At 37.5% G+C, this 20,390-nt stretch overlaps 1 protein-coding gene and 1 pseudogene across 1 annotated transcript; both read right to left on the bottom strand.

The window, feature by feature from the left end:
• Nucleotides 1-3,713: 3,713 nt before the first annotated feature.
• On the bottom strand, nucleotides 3,714-8,289 carry LOC124083907 (lysozyme C-like). Its single transcript, XM_046430655.2, has 4 exons — nucleotides 8,118-8,289; nucleotides 7,029-7,193; nucleotides 5,358-5,436; nucleotides 3,714-4,620 (listed from the first exon to the last, which is right to left on the bottom strand). Exons 1-4 carry the CDS (start codon nucleotides 8,251-8,253, stop codon nucleotides 4,554-4,556), a joined length of 447 nt encoding a protein of 148 aa, XP_046286611.1. The 5' UTR covers nucleotides 8,254-8,289; the 3' UTR covers nucleotides 3,714-4,553.
• A 5,547-nt stretch (nucleotides 8,290-13,836) lies between these two features.
• On the bottom strand, nucleotides 13,837-16,682 carry LOC124083984 (periphilin-1-like; annotated as a pseudogene).
• Between the last annotated feature and the right edge of the window lie 3,708 nt (nucleotides 16,683-20,390).

Raw genomic sequence — 20,390 nt, 5'->3', positions numbered from 1 at the left:
AGGAGGCTCAACACACTCTTAGCATATGAACAAACACTACCTGAATTCAGAAAGAACTGTGCTCTGGATCTGCCTAGGAAGAAAAGATTCTGAGCCACATCAAGGTTATCACTTTGTGGTTACCCTTATTTTGCATGAGTGAAAGTTTCTTTCTGCTTGACCTTTAATGGTTACTAGTTTTGGCTGTGAATGAGTGTTTGAGAATCCTGTTCAAAAATAAAAAAAATAATCACATTGTTCAGACAAGGCCTGCCTTTGAGTGTTTAATAATAAAGAGTGAGACAGATTTGGGGGACCCAAAGAAAATGAAAATGGTTCAAAGAGATAGTCTCTGGTCCCCTTTGTATCCTTTCTCACTCACTTGAGAATACCCAGCTGTGGGCTGGGGATGTGGCCCAGTGGTAGGGCACTTGCCTAGCACTGTGAGAGGCCCTGAGTTTAGTCCCCAGTACTGGAAAAAACAAAACAGAACATCCATTATTATCTGTCTTGGTTTAAGCCTTCTGCTGATGAGGTTAATTTTTCTTTTCAAGTGTTTGAACAATTATGGACTTACATGTTTTGAGGATAGAATAAGCAAATATTTGCTTGCCACCAAGAGCCAAACTGATAGCCATGATACCCTGCTACTACTACTTCAAAGGGAAGAAGTGTTTACACCCCTATGCCCCAGGTCTTTTTATTTTTATGTCAGGGAACACTCTTCGACTGAGCTACATCCACACTCCTTTAGCTGGGACGGGAGTTAAAACATCAAATTAAATACTTTAAGCAGATTGTTTTATTTTATTTTTTTATTTAAAAATTTTTTTTAGTTATACATGGACATGATATCTTCATTTTGTTTATTTTATTTTAATGTGGTGCTGAGGATTGAACCCAGTACCTCACATGAACAAGGCAAGCACTCTGTATGACATTCAATTAATACTTTATTATTTCAATTAAAATAATGAGCAAGCTATTTAAAAATAAAAGAGCAAGTAGGCATGATGGGGCAGAGAATTTTTCCCCAGAAGTTCTGTATATTCTGCATGTTTTACTTGATGAAATATGAGTCTCTTGTCTTTTCAGAAAAGATGTCATTAGATCCCAGACAATTTTATCCTATTCCAATCGATAATAATTTATTAATTATTCACAATTCAGAATTTTGTCTTTATTTTTTCGTACAATTGAGAAAAAATAATTAATTATGGTGAATGTTGGGGACTTCAGGACTGGGAAATAGGAGATGAGGAAAGATCTCACAGACTTTGACTATTCCCCCAAACTAAGTCATCTTTAAAGCAAATCTTTGCCACAATTTATGATATTGTTAGAATGTTCAATGGGATAGCACCATCTCACATTTCTTGCACATCCCATGAAAATATCACCCAAAGAAGATTTAAAAGGCACAAGTCAACAAGGGCCATGAAAGGCAGAATCGATGACGATGAGAAATGTAGTACAATTTTATAATCCAGAGGGTGAAGGGCAATTTAGGATAATGGGTCTAGCTGACACGTGAGTGCCTGTAGAAGGGGACTTCAATACAAAGCAAGGTGACTGTTTTCCTAGAACTGGGAAAAGACTGAGGCAACTCTGAGGCAGGAGTGAATGGCAGGGCTATGAACAGGAAGACTGGTTGTCAGTCCATGTGGAGCAGTTCAACTCTCAGTGTTCTCCCTCAGGCCAGGACCAGAGCTGGCTCTTTCTTCTCAGCCTGAGGGGAAGAAGGATGGGAAGATCAGGGAGAAAGTAAGACCGTGTGTGTGTGTGTGTGTGTGTGTGTGTGTGTGTGTGTGTGTGTTTCTCTCTCTCTCTCTCTCTCTCTCTCTCTTTTATTGTGGTACTAGGGATCAAACCCAGGGTCTCCTGCCTGCTAGCCAAGCTGCTTTACCACTGAGGTATTGTGCCCACCAGCCCAATTCAATGCCTTTAACAAGTGGAAAAACTATCCTTTTTGAAGTTGTAATTTGTTGAGGAGATATTAATACAATGGTTGTCCCTTATTCCTGAGGGATATATTCCAAAACCCCAGGTGGCTATCTGAAACCACAGGCAGTACAGAACCCTGTACGTACTATGTTTTTTATTTTATTGGCTATTGATGACAAAGCTTAATTTATAAATTATAAATATATGAATTAGACACAGTAGACTAACAATAACTAAAAATTAAATTGAACAATTACTGTATTAAGTAAAATAAGGAGCTTGAACATAAGCACTTGGATACTCTCACAGCTAATCTGGTAGCCGAGTTGGCTACTAAATGAGTAATGATCAGGAGGCAATAAAGGATGGTGCAACAAAGAAAGACTTATGTTCCATACAGGGCAGAGCAGGTCAGTGGGAGATTTCATCACACACTTCCCTATGGCATGCAATTCAAAATGTATCAATTGTTTCATTCTGGAACTTTCACTTAATATTTCTGGGTCACAGTTGACCATGATAACTGAAACAATGGAGAATAAAATCGTGGACAAGAGGGGACACCATAAATGAATAAGTAAAATTTTTTGCATATCAAATTGTTATAGGCTTGAGCCCTGGGACATTCACACATTCAGTAATGGAATAGCAGAGGGCCTGTGGCTCAATGGTAGAGCCCTTGATTAGCACGTGGGAAACATGGAGTTTGATCCTCAGCACCACATAAAAATAATTAAAGGTATTGTGTCCCTCTACAACTAAAAATATTAAAAAGGAATGAAATAGCAGAGAGAGAGAGTAGAAAAGAGGAACTGAGAAGGAGCAGCCTGTGAAGTCGGATGTAAGCAAGAAGGTGAGAGAGAAAAAGCTTCTAGTGATATGAAGTGGTTCACTTAGCTAAATGCTGATGAGAGATCAAGCAGAGAGCAGATGATCACTGGAATTGTACCCAGGTCATGGGAGAAGTCCTAGGGCAGCAGACGTGGCTGAGTGAGACAGAAGCCAGACTGGAAAGAGCTGAAGAGAAATGGGAGGTGGGGATGTGCTTCTCCCCTAGAAGTCCCACCATGGAGAGAGCAGATGCTGAGGTTGTACTTGGAGGGTGGTGTAGGGTCAGTGGAATGTTGTTTGTACGATGGGAGAATGCTGGGGGGCCCTTTGCACAATGATGGAGGTGATGGAGCAGAGAGGGAGAAGCTCAGCCTAGCTGGGAGTTGTGAGGCATGGGACAGAGGCTGCATGTGGAGATGCTGCCTTTGCCAGGAGCAAAGGCCCTTCATCCCAGAAACAGTGGGAAGGAAGGAAGGATCAGTGAGGGAAAGGTGTGACTGCTGCTTTGTGACAGGGGGAGAACTTTGTAGTGCTTCTTTGAAATGGCTTTTTTTTTTTTTTAATGGTATATATAAGCAAAGATTATCTGCTAAGAGCAGAGGATAGTGGAAGGTTAGGGGGCAGAGAGGGTGTCAGATGTGTGTGTTGGGCTCTCAACAAAGAATAGGAGAAGTGAAATAATCATAGTTGTTTTAGAGAGGGGGACAACACAGGAAGAATCCAGAGAAGTGACTGAGGTGACCATGCTGACTTGAGGCCATATGAGATTCATGGTTATGGATTCAAAGTAAGATTTATTAGGCAGCTTGTGGATTTTCCTCCAGCCATTGCTAGCTTTCAGTGCAGGTGAGGATATAGAAGACATTAAGAATACCAAGTTCTTTCTTTTCTCTTTTTCTAATATATGTTATTTTTTCCCCCCAGACTCCAAATGGGTCTAAACAAGGACAGACAAAATATGCAATGCAACCATTTAATGATAACATTTGTATTTTTACAGTATGCATAATTTCACTCCTGTGGTTAATTAGTAATGCAAGCTTATCTGTCTCAGATTTAGGTGAAATGCATGAATCTAAGTTAATAAAATTGGGGAACATCAACAGCCCATTTAAATCCCTCCTTAATGGCTTATGATCAGTCAGATGCAGGTAAGTGTTCTTTCAAAGCTTAAAACAGATTGATATATAAATTGTGAGTCTGTTTGTAAAGCTGCATAAATGGAAAATTCTTAAACCAAATGTCACACACTTTGTGCAAACACATTTTTCCTTCGGTCAGTCTTCACTTTAGGCATTGGCTTTCCAATCCTTTAAGAATTTTATATTGCCCAAGAGAGTGGTTAATTTTCCTATTTTTGGAGATAACTGTATAGATGGAAGGCATTGGGTGCTACACAGTTTGGATGTTGCCTAAATTCCAGTGGTTTTTAGATAGCCTTTTTTGTATTGTTGTCTAATATTGGGAAATACTGGTATCATTTAAGATTAAGTCTTGATTATATCTTTAAAAAAAAACTGAATGTACTATAGATTATTTGATAATCAAGGTTGTAGGTAAGTTTTTCACCAGCATTAGCTTTATTAGTAAGCTGAAAATGGGGGGTTACTATTAAGTAAAACACAAATTATGAACGGCATGGCTCTTAGGAGAAAGGCTATATTTTGTTCCTGCTTCTGTAAAAATGCTACTTGTTTGAAGGGGAATCAATGGTAGTGTGACACACTACACTAGTGGCAGTGTGTCCCTTAATGTGGCAAAGTAACAAAATGAGCTGAAGAAGAAGGAAAATTTTGCAGTTACACTCCACAGCCCTGAATGTACTGAGAGAGGTTGCGATTTTGACAATGATTTCTCCATGCCACCCTGCAGAGAAAAGGGAAACACAAACAAAGGTTAAAACATATCTGCATTGTAGTGTACATACTCAATTCCTTTTGTGGGAGCAAAAAATCCTATCCATAAATATCATACAGGCTACAACTAGACCCAGGTACTGCTACTGATTAAGTGGAGATGAGTATACAAGATGCTTTGCTCATCCTCAGAGGCCTCCATAGGACACAGAATGCTGAACACAAATGTTGAATTATGTGCATGGCCCATTTACTTATTCCACAAATTGTTTCAAATATGACAAGGAGGCCGACATGGGGTGCATGACTATAACTGTAGCAGCTCAGGAGGCTGAGGCAGGAGGACTGCAAGTTCAAAGCCAGCCTTAGCAATTTAGTGAGGTCCTGTCTCCAAATAAAAAATAAAAAAGGACTGGGGCTGTGGATCAGTGGTTAAGTTTCCTGGTTCTATCTCTTATACAAGCCTCCCACTTTCCCCCCAAAAAAAGATATGACAAGGAACTAGTAGAGTGTGGAGAATATTTAAAACTTTAGAAATCCCTAAAATCTATAGAGGAGTAAATGGACAAGACTGTGAATCAGTTCAAGCTGATTGTCTCTTCTGAAGGAGGTAATACATTGTGTCCCTTAGGCCTCAAAGGGCAACTTTACATTCAGAATAACACTTAGGTCTTTGATTTTTTTCCTCTCACTGCATATATGAACAGTAGAGTAAAACAGTTTCCCCTTTCAAACCTTAAAACATACCATGCTCTAATGCCTTGTGGGTCACGGACAACCCTCTTTGCGCAAGTCACGGCTTGAGAGATGTCATCTTGCAACAGAGCTGGAAGAGATGTGATGAGACATGAAAAGGATGTTCTAACAATTTCCTTGGAAGTTTACACTTAGCCAGTTTATTATGTTAGGCAGAGGAAAGCATACCACGCCAAGAATTTATATATCTGTGTTTGTTGGGAAAACTTCCTCTTAATTTGTTTTGTTATTGACGTGAAATAACACAGTGTTTCTCAATTACTAAAGTTGTTGGAGACCTGGAATTATTAATTAATATGGAAGAAAGTCCTCTTTGCATACTGTGAAAAAATACATGCCCCGAAATTTTTTACTCAGCAATTCTACCACTGATGTTATATCCCAAAGAAATAATAAAAAGTCTGGGAATATGTCTCAGTGGCAATATGCACAAAAGTTAAAAAGAATTGAGAGAGAGAGAGAAATATATTGAAACCCCTTGCATGTATCCATAAAGCCATTTGTAGCAATTCCTAAAAGGGAAAAGTGGAAACAGCCTAACAGTGGATTCTCTCTCCCTTTCAAAAAATCACATTGATATGGAAATAATTTATGTGAATAGATGATATTTGTAGAGCAAGGTGTATAATAAAATTTAATTTTTGTAAAAACACAGTTGTATCTGGCTATGTATATGTTTAATATAACTTTACATGTTGAAATACATTCAGAAAGAATATGCACCAAAAATTATCCATGGTTATAAATCTCTGGGTAGTAAGACTGTGCATGCTATTTCACCTTGCTTATATTTTTCTAAATATTATTCAATGACCATAGATTATTATACAATACAAAAGCAATTTTTAAGTAAATCAGCTAAGTTAAAAATAATTTTATAAAATTGATTTTCTCTTGGGGATTTTAACATTTAATATTTTTAAAATATCAAGTCTGCAATATGTATGCACTATTTTATACACTAAAATTTGTACATGCTATTTCTATTTTCATGAGTTCAGGAGTCTAATACTCTCATACCTTATATATGTAACAAACCTTGAGAGTTCTTTTTCTTATTAAAACACAATGTTTCATCCCAAGTACATAAATACATGAGGTAATATTTTAGGTGTGATAATGATTATTTAGGAATTGTGTATTTTGGAGATTCAAGCTAGAGGATTTAGAAATAAAATATCAACATTTCTAATTCACCTTAAAATCTCTCAGCAAAATGTATAAATAACAAGAAGAATCTATGGAAAGATGTCAATTATTGTTGAAAGTGTACAGTCATCTGGATATTCATTATATGAAAATCTAACTTTCTACATACATAGGACCTTTCATAATAACGCATAAAACAATCAAAAGGATCACACAATCAAAAGATTCCCTAAGCCATTCTCAGTGAATACATGGAATGGCAAAGTTTTGGAAAAGCTTTAATAAGGCCATTAACAATAAATGAGCAGGCACTCTACCACTGAGCTAAATCCCTAGCCCTAGGTTTCTATACAGGGAATTTTAAGGATAACAATCACTTTCTAGAAGTTGAGATGGATTTTTTTCTAGCTCCCTGACAAACCCTTACAAGCTATTTGATTTGCTTGAACATCTGTTCTTGTAAACATATGCAGGTAGTTCTTGTGCCATCACTCAAATATTATCTAGTCTTACCATTGCAGGATATACCACAGGCATTAACTGCTCTTGGGGTTTTGCCATCATTACACCAGTAGTGGCTATTGATCTGGAATATCCCATAGTCAGTACTTTGGTCTCCAGGGTTGTAGTTTGTAGCTCTGGTGTTGTAACTACTCTCCCATTGGGCCAGACACACCCCTGAAAAGAAATAGTTTTTTGTAATAAATAGCAACACCAACTGATTTATATACTGTGTATCAAAACCAATTCTATACAACTAATTGTATTTTTTCTAGAGACTTACTTTGTAAGTACAAGATGTATTTAATTGATAAAATATCAGTAACAGGTTAGGGTTGTTTTGTTGTTTGAGACAGGGTCTCACTGGGTTCCCAGGGTGGTCTCCTGTCTCAAGTGATCCTTCCACCTCAGCCTCCCAAGTAGCTGGGACTACAGGTCTGAGCCACCATGCCTGCCTGCCTCAATACCTTTGTTATAGAGGGTCCCTAGGAGTATCCTTTTGTAGCTCAAATCAGTTTATAAGACTGTGAAGCAAGATAAGGTACTTTTAAAAATCTTTAAATTGCTATTTTTCCATCGCTTTTGCCTTCCCCTTGTTCTCATCTCTCAGACAACACTGAGCCTAGAACAGAAAATGGAGCTGTTGAGAAGGTTGTACAAATTCATAGCAGATACACAGCTGATGGGAAAATGCTTTATTAGAAACATTTAAGGATTTTTCTGAGAGTGATTTTCTTGTAATACCTAAAGGTGAATTTGGATGTTAAGTTTGAATCTTGAAACCAAGAATTATGGAATAGGAAAGGCTATTCCGTGATTTTGTTCAACCACCCATTCATGTACTTACTTGCTCATTCATTTACAAATAGCTGTGGAAGGGGAAATGTTTGAGGTCAATCTGAAAAGTACAGAGATTGGAGAATCTGGAGTATGCTATACAGTAACTTTTCGTCATGGCATGTTTTGAATGTTGTGCAAGAAAATGAAGATTAATCAACTTAAAATGAATAATACCCATATCCCTTCAGCAGGTATCTAATTCTAGAGGACCAAAATGATGTTTTCAATCATTGTAAAAACAATGAGGAAAACCCAACTTACAGTTTGCCAGGCTGATTCCGCGGTAGCCATCCATTCCAAGTCTTTTTAGAGTTCTGGCCAACTCACACCTTTCATAGACCTTGCCCTGGACTATGACAGAAAGGAGAAGAAGCCCCAGAATCAGAAAAGCCTTCATGTTGATGGGAAAGTCAGACCACTAAGCTTACCTAGGGAAGCTGGCCTCAGTATTTAACATCTTAGAACTTCCTTCTTCTATCCATTGGTCTTCCTTCTTCTCCAAAGGGCTACTATACCTTTGGAGCTGTGTGCAGAGCAGGAACTACTTATTGGTTCACCACCCTTGAATGGTTTTTTTTTTTTTAATGTTTGAAGAGAGATATTATGATGTTCTGAGAATTAATCTACAAGAAAATAAAGTCATGATGTTGTTTAAAGCTTTGGCTCAGGAAGAATTGGGAAAACAGCACCATTTCCAAGACAGGAAATTCAATTTCACTATGAATTTGAACCACTTTAAAGAAAAGACAATGACTATTTTGTACAACTTAAAATCAGCTGTGTTTCTTTATTTTTTTACTCTATTCTTTTGTCTGTTTTCACTATTTCTATTGATATTTTCCATGCAAAATTATTCTTATATATATATTTTTTCAAGTAAATAGACATGACACATATCCCTGTTATCTTCAAAGTTATATAGCATGATGCCAAATTATTCAGCCAATTTTTTACTTTGGTGTGTTTTTGTTACTATTGTAAGATATTTACATATCTATATAATTTTATTTAAACTTGGTTGCTTTATTTCGAACTTTTAAAATTCACTAAAAGATCTATAATATCAGCTTTCCCCATGTTGATCATCAAGGTTTCATGGTAAGGAAATGAAAATTTTATCACATCTGTCAGCTATACTGAAAAACAGTGGATAATTTACAAATAAATCTTTAATCCAGAACATTTTACAAAATACATACTCTGGTATACATCTGAATATATCCTATAATTTGACTTTAAAATGCAGTAAAGGAAAAGGAAAATTCCCAACAAAGTCAACACTGTCAAGCCTAGGAGAATAATGCTGATGGCAAGCTTAGAAAGAGTTTAAATGTTGAATGAAATTGGAGGGAAAGGAAGAGGCAGAGATTACCCATTGATCCTACATTTAAACGTATCTGTTAGTAAGACATTTTTAAAAAATGAATTTAAGTGAAGAACTTCTTTGTCTCTGGTATTTTCTCAGGCTTTCTTATCTTTTCTTTTTTCTCAGTGCTTCATAGTTGTACATAATTGTGGGATTTGTTGTCTCGTATTAGTACCTGCACATACTACAATAATATAATTGTCTAATATCTCCCTTTGCTTTTCATGCTATCACTCCCCACCTTTCTTTTCCTTTGTCCTCTCTAATTTCCATGTTTATGAGAAAAAAAAATATGAACTTGACCTTTTGACTTTGGATTATTTTGCTTAACATGATGGTCTCAAGTTCCATCCATTTTCCTGCAAATGACCTACTTTTGACCTCTTGATGACTGAATAAAACTCCATTGTGTATATATATATTTTCTTTATCCATTTGTCTGTTGTTGGACACCTAGGCTGGTTTTATAGTTTGGCTATTGTGAATTGTGCTGTCATCAAAATAATGGGTATACATGTATCACTACAGTATGACAACTTTAATTGTTCAGGATAAATACCAAAGAGTACTGTGGATGGTTCGTACGGTGGTCCCATGCTTATTCTTTGGAGGAACCTCCATACTGATTTTCAGAGTGTATTAATTTGCAATTCTACCAACAGTGTAAAGTATTTCTTTTTCTTCACATCTTCTCCAGCATTTATAATTGCTTGTATTCTTTTTTCCTTTTTTAAAATTTTTGTTCTTTTTGGATATACATGACAGTATTATTTTTTGTATTCTTGATAACTCTCATTCTGATTGGTATGAGGTGCAATCTCAATGTAGTTTTGATTTGCATTTACCTAATTGCTAATGATGTTGAACATATTTCCATATACTTGTTGGCTATTTGTATTCATTATTTTGTGAAATGTCTGTTTAATTCATTTGATCATTTATTATTTGGGTTATTTGTCTTTTTATTATTAATTCTTTTGAATTTGCTATATATTCTAGATATTAATCCTATCAGAAGTGTAGCTGGCAAAGATTTTCTCTCATTCTGTAAGTTCTTTCTTCATGTTCTTTTTTTTTAAATTTATTTTTTAGTTGTAGATGGACACAATTCTTTATTGTATTTATTTATTTATTTATTTTTATGTGGTGCTGAGGATCAAACTCAAGTCCTTGCATGTGCTAGGTGAGCACTCTATCGCTGAGCTACAACCTCAGCCCCTCTTAATGTTCTTAATTGTTTCCTTTGTTTCACAGAAGTTTGTTAATTTGATGCCATCTCATTGATTAACTTTTGGTATTATTTCCTGAGCTTTAGGGGTCCTATTGAGCAAGTATTTGCCTGTCTCTATGCTGAAGTGATGACCCTATGTTTTCTTTTAGGAGCTGAATAGTTTCTGGCCTAATTCCTAGGTCTTTGATCCATTTTGAGTTGATTTTTGTGCAGGATGAGGGATAAGGGTCTATTCTCATTTTCTATATATGGATACCCAGTTTTCTCAGCACCGTTTGTTAAGGGGGCTATCTTTTCACCAATGTATGTTTTTGGCACCTTTGTCAAGGATCAGATGACTGTAGATGTGTGGGTTTATATTTGTGTATTCTATCCATTGGTCTATGTGTCTGTTTTTGTGCCAGTATCAGTTTTTGTTACTATCCCTCTGTAGTATAATTTGAAATTAGGTGTTGCAATGCATCTAGCATTTCTTATTTTGACTTAAAATTGTTTTGGCTATTCTGGGTCTTTTATTTTTCCAAGTAAATTTTAGGACTATTTTTTCTTGTTGTGTGAAGAATGTCATTATTGTTTTGATGGGGATTGCATTGAATCTGCATATTGCCTTCATTAATTCTGCCATTTTTCTTTGTTCTTGTACCAGGCACTCAACAGCTGAGCCACATCCCCAGCCCTACTTTGTATTTTATTTTAAAGTCAGGGTCTCACTGAGTTGCTTAGTTCCTCGCTGTTGCTGAGACTGGCTTTGAACTCATGATCCTCTGTCTCAGTCACTCGAGACACTGGGATGTGCCACCATGCCCAGCTATTTTAGCAATATTAAGCCAATTAAACCATTTTAGCAATATTAATTCTGCTTATCCATGAGCATGGGAGGTCTTTCAATTTTCTTATGCCTCATTCAACTTTTTTCTTCACTTTTCTATTGTTTTCATGTGGAGGTTATTCACCTCCTTGGCTAGATGTATTCCTAGGTTGTTTTTTGTTTTTAGTCAATTGTAAATGGTACTGTTTTCCTGATTTCTTTCTCAGCAGATTCAATTTGTGTAGGAAATCTATTAATTTTTGTGTGTTGATTTTGTAGCCTGATACTTTGTTGAATTTGATTAGTAGCTGGAGTAGTCTTTTGCTGGGGTTTTGGGGATCTTCTAAGTATAGGAGTATCTCATCTTCAAACAGTGACAGTTTGACTTCTTCCTTTCTTATTTTTAGTCCTTTCATTTCCTCCTCTTGTCTAATTGCTTTGGCTAGAATTTCAAGCACTATATTCAATAAAAGTGGTGATTTTAAAATCTTATTCCAGATTTAAAAGAAAGGGTTTCAGTTTTTCTCCACTTACTATGAGGTTGGCTTAGGTTTTTTCATATATAGCCTTTATGATGTTGAGGTAAATTCATACTATTCCTACTTTCTTCAGTGTTTTTATCATGAATGGGTACTGGATTTTGTCAAATGCTTTCTCTGCATCTATTGACATGACTTAGTGATTTTTGTCATTAATTCTATTTAGGTGATGAATTATGTTTATTAATTTGAGTGTGTTAAACAACTTACATCTCTGGATAAAGATTTTATTTTCAAACTTGTGACATACCAACCAAAGAACCTAAATCCTGGGACTAGAATATTTAAGAAAAACAAAACACTGGGGACAGGAGAAATGACATCAATAGTTTGTTAATCTTTTTAAGGTTTGTAACAAATATATCACTTTACACTTTAAGAAAAAATATCAGAGATAATATGTGGGATTTCATTTGGCTTATAAAAGATAGTTAAATACAATCTCTCAAAGAGAAAAATAAAAATTCAAGGTATTCTCCCTTATGAAATTTTAAAAAAATGTACTCCCTCATTAGTTTTTAAATACGTGGAATGACACAATACATATTTGGGGGCACCCATGAGAGAAGCCATTGAAATTATTCACACTGCTATTTCTACTTTTAGAATATCCTTGATGTACTCTGGGGTAAGTAAAAAAAATAAAAAGAATACCAAAATTAAAGTAGAATAGAGGAGAAAAGGAAGGAGGATGGGAGGATAATGAAATTGGCTAGTAACAACAAACATGATTTTTAAGGTTTCCTTGCTAATGTCACCAGATTATATATTTTAGCTCAATGGCACTGGGCTATTGGAAGTGACCAGAAAATGAGTGGAGTGTCCTAATGGGTCCCTGTTAGGTTTTCAACTAACCTGTAATTTGAATGGCCCACTAAAAGGGCTGATGACACAGCCTGGCTTGGTAAGGCTGGCTGTGGGGGGATTACTGCCTGTTCTTCTCTTTCTTTCAAGATTTCTCTTGAATGTCTAAGAACCTCTAAGAGTCAGCAGAACAAAAAACTCATCAGATTACACAGATTAAAAACAGAATAATTCTGAAAATGACTTAATCAAGAGCATGTTATCAATCTGTTTCCTGACAGGTAGTATGAACCTTAGAATAAATAAAACTCCTGTTCTCCTGTATATTTTAAATGTTTACTGTACTGATCTGAGGGGTTTTGAAAAATCTCAGTTTTAAAATATCCCTTATTGTTCATCTAAAATTGCCCCTTCTCTTAGTCTTGTATTTGATACTGTTGAAGACTACCCAGAAGTAAGAGTAGGCAAAAGTTTCAGGGGCCTTTTGGAAGAGACACATTGAGTTCATTTACTTGGAAAGAAAGACTTTATTCTAAGGTGTCTCTATTTTATCATTGAGACGTATTTTCAAAGCAAATCTTCTCTAAGATACTTAAGTACTCAGGATAGGACACATTGACTTATTAAAAGTTACAAAGCCTAAGGAAAGCGAGCACAAGTCAATAACACCACAATTCAGAATTCCAACATTTCCACATGATATCTTCACTATGAAATGCAAAAAGACTAGTAATGTGGGGCTGGGGATGTGGCTCAGCCGTAAAGTGCTCGCCAAGCACGTGCGAGGCCCTGGGCTTGATCCTATTTTATCATAAATAAAATAAAGGTATTGTGTCCAACTACAACTAAAAAAATAAAATAAAATATATAAAAAAAAGACTAGTAATGTTTGAGTGAAATGATCTCTAATCTGTAAATGGAAGACTATGGAATAGGAAGGAGTTAGTACAGAGAGCTGTACCCCATGTCTGCTTTGTTCAAGCTTAAAAATTTAATTGACCATCATTTGGGTGGAGGGCAAGGATGAGGGATGGGTATAGATTGTTCACCCTCCCCCCAAAAAAACCCTCAAAAAATACAAACAAATTCCAAAACAAGAAACTTCTAATTAAAATACTTTAAGCAGATTGTTTTAGATGTTTATTTGATACTGGAAATGTGGTCAGCTAGCATGAAGTATTTCTCTTCATTACAAAAATTCCACATATTAAGGATTGAACAATGGGGGAAAATTTAGAAACATTTTTATTTTATTTTTTGCCTGAGCACTAAACCTTCTAAAAAGGCTCTACAAAATCTTGAGGAGAACAATCATACTCTGCAGTGAAAGGCCTGGGTTTTCCAACACAGCACTCATCTATTGCAATCAAACTCTGCCTCAGTGCAAACTCTGTAGACTTCTCTAATGAAGAATCATTTTCAAGCAGCATTTTTACCACCATCTGAAATGCTTCCAGTCCTGTTGGTCAACCTGTTTGGTCTCTTTGGGTTTTGATGCTATTGCTTTAGAGCAACTGTTAGCTGATTGTCTTCAAATAGTTCTATGCCATCTGTTGGATGTGACTCTGGTTCTTTGGCTGGTTAGTGAAAAACAGTGCTGTGGATCCCGCCTCAAACTCAGAAATTTCAGGCAAGCTACTTTCATCTGATTGCTAAACTTTTTGGCAGTGCATTTGCTTGCAGTCAGTAAGTTCCTTTTCATGTAGCTTCCTGAGTTTGTCTAACACCTTCGATGAAGGAACTCCTGCGGGCAAATGTCTCTTGAAATTTTTAAAGACTTGTTAGGTCTTTTTTCACCTCTATGACACTGATGGAGAGAGTAAGTTTTGCTTCATTCTGGAGAGAAGCTGCTTCTATTGAGCCAAGAGCCAGATCTGCTGTGTGGAGGGTCCTTTCTTCCTGCCAGTGACTGTGTGCAACAGGAGCCTCTCTTTTATGAGGAGATTGGTGTATTGGTAATGCAAACAGTGGAGATTTTTCTTCTAAATCCATCCCTCATGTCCCTGTCCTCAAGCTGTGGGTTTACAGAACAATCATCTCTTGTCCTCGTAAAGCCAGATTCATCTCCTCTGCGAGGTGGACTCCCTCCCACGTCTTGCAAAAGCAGTGAGAATGGAGTTCCCCTCGGTGGAAAGAAGTGGCTGAGTGTAAGGATGGCTTTAGGCCTGAGCCTAAGCAACTCCATTTTAAAACTCCACTTTGAAACCTGCAGTCTCAACAGGCACACCTATGGAGCCCTCCAGTATGGCCCTCAGGCACAAACAAGTTACCTCTCCCCGCCCTAACAAGCTCAGAGTGAAATCTGTGTCATGTTGTCCTCACCCCATCAGGGAAAGAGGTAAGAAAATCAGTGGGGACCACCAGACCAGATGCTTTAACCCCAGGGCAAATGACATCACTGAGAAATCCAGTGGCAGCTGATAGGGATTGAAAGGGTGGTCAGAAGCCCCAAAATTTAGTATAAATAATGGAGTAAATGAATAGACATTCAGCCAGCTGACACTGATGTCCTCACGCTGGAGAGCCTGATGAGGACCTGGACTGACATCCCAACTCTTCCCATTGTTGGCTTGTTCCTCTGCATCCTTCTCACTGCTTTCAAACTCTACAGCCACATCTTGACCCTGGTGAGAGCTTCAACTTCTCACTACGACCCTCTCCTCACCCGGCTGTCAGCTCCACCTGAGAAGTGAAGTCTGCCTTGGCTCCTGACCTGATCACCATGGTCTGAATGAGTGTGCATCTGCTGGACTTAAAGCCTAAGGCTTGAGACTTTTGATCTGATACTTGACTTAGCATGCAGAGGAAATGTCTGTCATGAGCCTGTCATGATTAAGTGTGTTTGCAGTGCTTAGAATGAATCTAGCATTTTTTTTTTTTGCTGTTAATTGATTATATCTATTGCAGTGCCTAGCATTAAAGATTGTCATTTTCAGGGCTGGGATTGTGGCTCAGCAGTAGAGCACTTGCCTAGCACATGTGGGGCCCTGGGTTTGATCCTTAGCACCACATAAAAATAAATAAATAAAACAAAGGTATAAAAACATTTTTTAAAAAAAGGATTGTCATTTTCTTGATTAAGAACCTATAGAGTGAAATTGTACTGAGTGATTTAAGTGAATAAAGCATTGAAAAGGTCAGAAGCATGAGGACATTCTTTATTTCTCCCCCTCAACTGCATAAGTCTCACCTTTTGCCCATCACGACACTGAGAATTAAAAGCTAAGAGAAATAAAACAGCGGAAAAAAAAAGAGCACAAAACACAGAAACTAGTGTCAACAGCAGGGGGGGACAGGCAAGCTCTGAGACGGATCAGGCTTCTGTGAAAAAATGGAGCCTGAGGGGCTGGGATTGTGGCTCAGAGGTAGAGCACTTGACTAGCACGTGTGAGGCACTAGGTTTGATCCTTAGCACCACATACAAATAAAAAAATAAAATGAAAATGGAGTCCATGTCTGCTTTATTTATAGCGGGAAATATCTAAGGCCTTCCATAGAATGTTCTTCACCAAAATAGGATAGAGGTGGGCTTTTCAGTTCCTAAAGGGACACACCCATCTCCAGTACTACTATGAGGGACCTTTCTAGCAGTGTGGAGGAGAAGGTCACATGCATTGGGTGATCTATTGCCATGGGAGAGCCACAAAAAGTTCCCAATGCTAGGCCTATCCCTCCCTGGCTTCCATGCTGAGAGAATGTCCTCATGTATTTCACGGATGACTTCCTGCAATGGACCACTTCTTTGATCACGAGAAAACCTGTGACTCTCATCATTACTCAGTAGTCAACATGATTGTAATGACTACTGTAGCTTCCTTTACCAGGTTTGTCTAGCAGTGGTGGTTCCTTTGGCACAACACTATTTACTATATGGTAGCCACCACTGGGATGACATGGAGGAGGTACTAGTTCTCCTAGAAGTCTTTCATAATCATAGGGTCCCTTAGAGCACATTCCATTTCTTCTCTAAGCCACTACTCTGGGTTGCTGGGAGATGTGTGAAGATAGTCCTCTGCTTACCACCACTATCCCATGCTTTATATTGTTAAAAATCAGTGATTCCCTATCTTAAATAAGGCTCATGGAACAACTTTCCTATCTCCACTTCCACAATGCTTTGACTCCTGTTCCATGTTAGAACATAAGAGGTCACTTATAAAGCAATAGGACTTTAACACTGAAACCTACAGAAACACATCTATCCAACCAAGTGCTGCCTTCAAAGATAATCATGTCAGGAGGCTCTGCACACTCTTAGAATATGAACAAACACTACCTGAACTCAGAAAGAACTGTGCTCTGGATCTGCCTAGGAAGAAAGATTCTGAGCCACATTAAGGTTATCACCTTGTGGTTACCCTTATTTTGCATGAGTGAAAGTTTCTTTCTGCTTGACCTTTAATGGTTACTAGTTTTGGCTGTGAATGAGTGTTTGAGAAGCCTGTTCAAAATAAAATAAAAAAATAACCACATTGTTCAGATGAGGCCTACCTTTGAGTCTTTAATAATAAAGAGTGAGACAGATTTGGGGAACCCAAAGAGAATGAAAATGGTTCAAAGAGATAGTCTCTGGTCCCCTTTGTATTCTTCCTTACTCAGTACTTGAGAATACCCAGCTGTGGGCTGGGGATGTGGCCCAGTGGTAGAACACTTGCCTAGTACTGTGGGAGGTCCTGGATTCAGTCCCTAGTACTGGAAAAATAAAATTATCTGTCTTGGTTTAAGCCTTCTGCTGATGAGGTTAATTTTTCTTTTCAAGTGTTTGAACAATTATGGACTTACATGTTTTGAGGATAGAATAAGCAAATATTTGCTTGCCACCAAGAGCCAAACTGATAGCCATGATACCCTGCCTGATATATTGTGACTACTTCAAAGGGAAGAAGTGTTTACACCCCTATGCCCTGGGTCTTTTTATTTTTTATGTCAGGGATCAAACGCAGGGCCTTATGAGTAGTAGGCAAGCACTTTATGACTGAGCTACATCCACACTCCTTTAGCTGGGACAGGAGTTAAGGGAAATGATAACATTCAATTAATACTGTTATTATTTCAATTGAAATAATGAGCAAGCTATTTAAAAATAAAAGAGCAAGTAGGCATAATGGGGCAGAGAATTTTCCCCCAGAAGTTCTGTGTATTCTGCAGGTTTTATTGATAAAATAGATTTATTTTGTCTTTCAGAAAAGATGTTTATAGATCCCAGATAATTCTGTACCTTTACAATGAATAATAATTTATTAATTACTGTTAATTTCTTTTATTTTTCCCAAAATTGAAAAAAAAATAATTAATTATAGTGAGTTTTTGGGATCAGGCCACGAAAAGCGAATTTTACCAAGGTTCTCTCAGACTTTTGATTATTCTCCCGAAAAAAAATCATCCGTAGGATGACTTAGGATTTATGATGATCAATGATATTCTACAGCATATACTATGGGATAGTTCTGTCTCTATTTCCTTCCACATCCCATGAAAACATCAAAAGAAATTTTAAAAGCATAAGACATCAAGGGCCATGGAAAAAGCACAAGAGATAGCAATAGAAAAGAAACTTCAATACAATTTCATGATCCAGAGGGTGAAAGGTAATTTAGGATAATGGATAAAGCTGATATGTGAGTGCCTGCAGAAGGGGACATCAGTACAAAGCAAGCTGACTTTTTGTCCTAGAAATGGGAAAAGACTAAGGCAACTCTGAGGCAGGGCTATGAATAGGAAAACTGGTTGGAAGTCCATGTGGAGCAGTTCAACTCTCAGTGTTCTCCCCCAGGCCACGACGGCAGCTTGCTCTTCCTTCTCAACCAGAGGAGAAGAAGTATGGGAAGATCAGGGAGGAAAGTAAAACTCTGTGTGTGTGTGTGTGTGTGTGTGTGTGTGTGTGAGAGAGAGAGAGAGAGAGAGAGAGAGAGAGAGAGAGAGAGTGTGTGTGTTGTGTTTCTCTCACTCTTTCTTTTTTCTTTTCTTTCTTTCTTTTTTTTTCTTTTTTTTTTTTTTTGTTGTGGTGCTGGAGATCAAACCCAGGGTCTCCTGCCTGCTAGCCAAACTGATCTACCACTGAGCTATTCTGCCCACCAGCCTAATGCAATGCTTTTAACAAGTGGAAAAATAATCTTTTTGGAAGTTACATTTTATTGAGCAGAGATTAATACAATAATTCCCTTTAGTCATGAGGGATACATTTAGAGGTGCGCAGTGCATATCTGAACCCATAGGTAGTACTGAACCATATACATATATATATATATATATATATATATATATAATACACACACACTATGTTTTTAGTTTTATATGCATACCTATGATTTTAAAATTATAAATTTATGATCTAGACAGTAGGAAATTAATAATAATATAATAAATAGAACAATTACTGTATTAGGTAATATAAGTGGTATTTGAACACAAGCACTTGGATACTCCCACAGTTCGTAGGATAGCCGAGTAGGCTACTAAGGAACTAATGATCAGAAGGCAATACAGTATGGGTGCGCTAGACAAAGGGTTGATTCATGTCCCAAGCAGGACAGAGCAGGACAGTGGGAGATTTCATCATGTTACTCCATATGGCATGCAATAAAAACTTATCAATTGTTTACTTCTGGAACTTTCCATTTAATATTTTTAGGTCATAGGTGACTGTAGATAAGTGAAACAATGGAGAGTGAAATTATGGTTAAGGGGGGACTACTGTATATGAATAAGTAAAATTTGTTACATACCAAAGGGTTATAGGCTTGAGCCTGGGGACATTCATACATTTAGTAATGGAATAGCAGAGGGGCTGGGGTCACAGCTCAGTGGTAGAGTGCTTGCCTAGCACATGTGAGGCACTGGTTTTATTCTCAGCACCACATAGAAATAAAAATAAAGATATTGTAAAAATTGTGGTCTATATGTGTATCAAGAATTGTAATGCAAAAAAAGTACACGTATAATGGCATAAGTTGAAGTGAATATACTTTATATACAGAGATACAAAAACTGTGCTCTATATGTGTAATAAGGATTGTAATGCATTCCACTGTTGTTGTGTATTTAAAAAAATAATAAAATCAATAAAAAAGAGGAAGAGAAAAAAGATATTGTGTCCATCTACAGCTAAAAATATTTTTAATGTTTATTTTTTTAGTTTCAGTTGGACACAATACCTTCATCTTATTTATTTATTTTTATGTGATGCTGAGGATCAAAACCAGGGCCTCACACATACTAGGCGAGCACTCTACCGCTGAGCCATAACCACAGCCCTAAAAATATTTTTTTAAAAAATAAAGAAATGGACTTGCAGAGAAAGAGTAGGCAAGATGGGCTGAGAAGAAACAGTCTGTGAGGTGGATGTAAGTAAGAAGGTGAGAGAGAAAAAGCTTCTAGTGAGATGAAGTGGTTCACTCAGCTAAATGTTGATGAAGATCAAGTAGAAAGAGCAGAGAGCAGATGATCACTGGAATTGCATCCAGGAGTCATGGGAGAAGTCCTGGGGCAGCAGACGTGGCTGAGTGAGACAGAAGCCAGACTGGAAAGAGCTGAAGAGAGATGGGAGATGGGGATGCACTTCTCCCCTAGAAGTCTTACCATAGAGAGAGCAGAGGCTGAGGTTGTACTTGGAGGGTGGTGTAGGGTCAGTGGAATGTTCTTTGTAGGATGGGAGGATAGGCTGAGAAGAAACAGTCTGTGAGGTGGAGGTGATGGAGCAGAGAGGGAGAAACTCAGTCTAGCTGGGAGTTGTGAGGCATGGGACAGAGGCTGCATATGGAGATGCTGCCTTTGCCAGGAGCAAAGG

This window comes from Marmota monax, unplaced genomic scaffold, assembly GCF_021218885.2.
Source record: "Marmota monax isolate L192 unplaced genomic scaffold, Marmota_monax_Labrador192_F-V1.1 WCK01_AAM20220418_F8-fsc00056, whole genome shotgun sequence".
NCBI classification, from domain to species: Eukaryota; Metazoa; Chordata; class Mammalia; order Rodentia; family Sciuridae; genus Marmota; species Marmota monax.
The sequence above is the reverse complement of the archived record's forward strand: the minus strand, read 5'-3'. Positions and strand labels throughout refer to the sequence as shown.

Excerpts from the sequence above, each read along its gene's own strand:
- LOC124083907 (XM_046430655.2), bottom strand. The coding sequence starts at position 8,253 with ATGAAGGCTTTTCTGATTCTGGGGCTTCTTCTCCTTTCTGTCATAGTC. Across the intron at positions 5,437-7,028 it reads CTGTGGTATATCCTGCAATG|CTCTGTTGCAAGATGACATC; the intron begins GTAAGACTAGAT and ends CATCTCTTCCAG. Across the intron at positions 4,621-5,357 it reads CCACAAGGCATTAGAGCATG|GGTGGCATGGAGAAATCATT; the intron begins GTATGTTTTAAG and ends TTTTCTCTGCAG.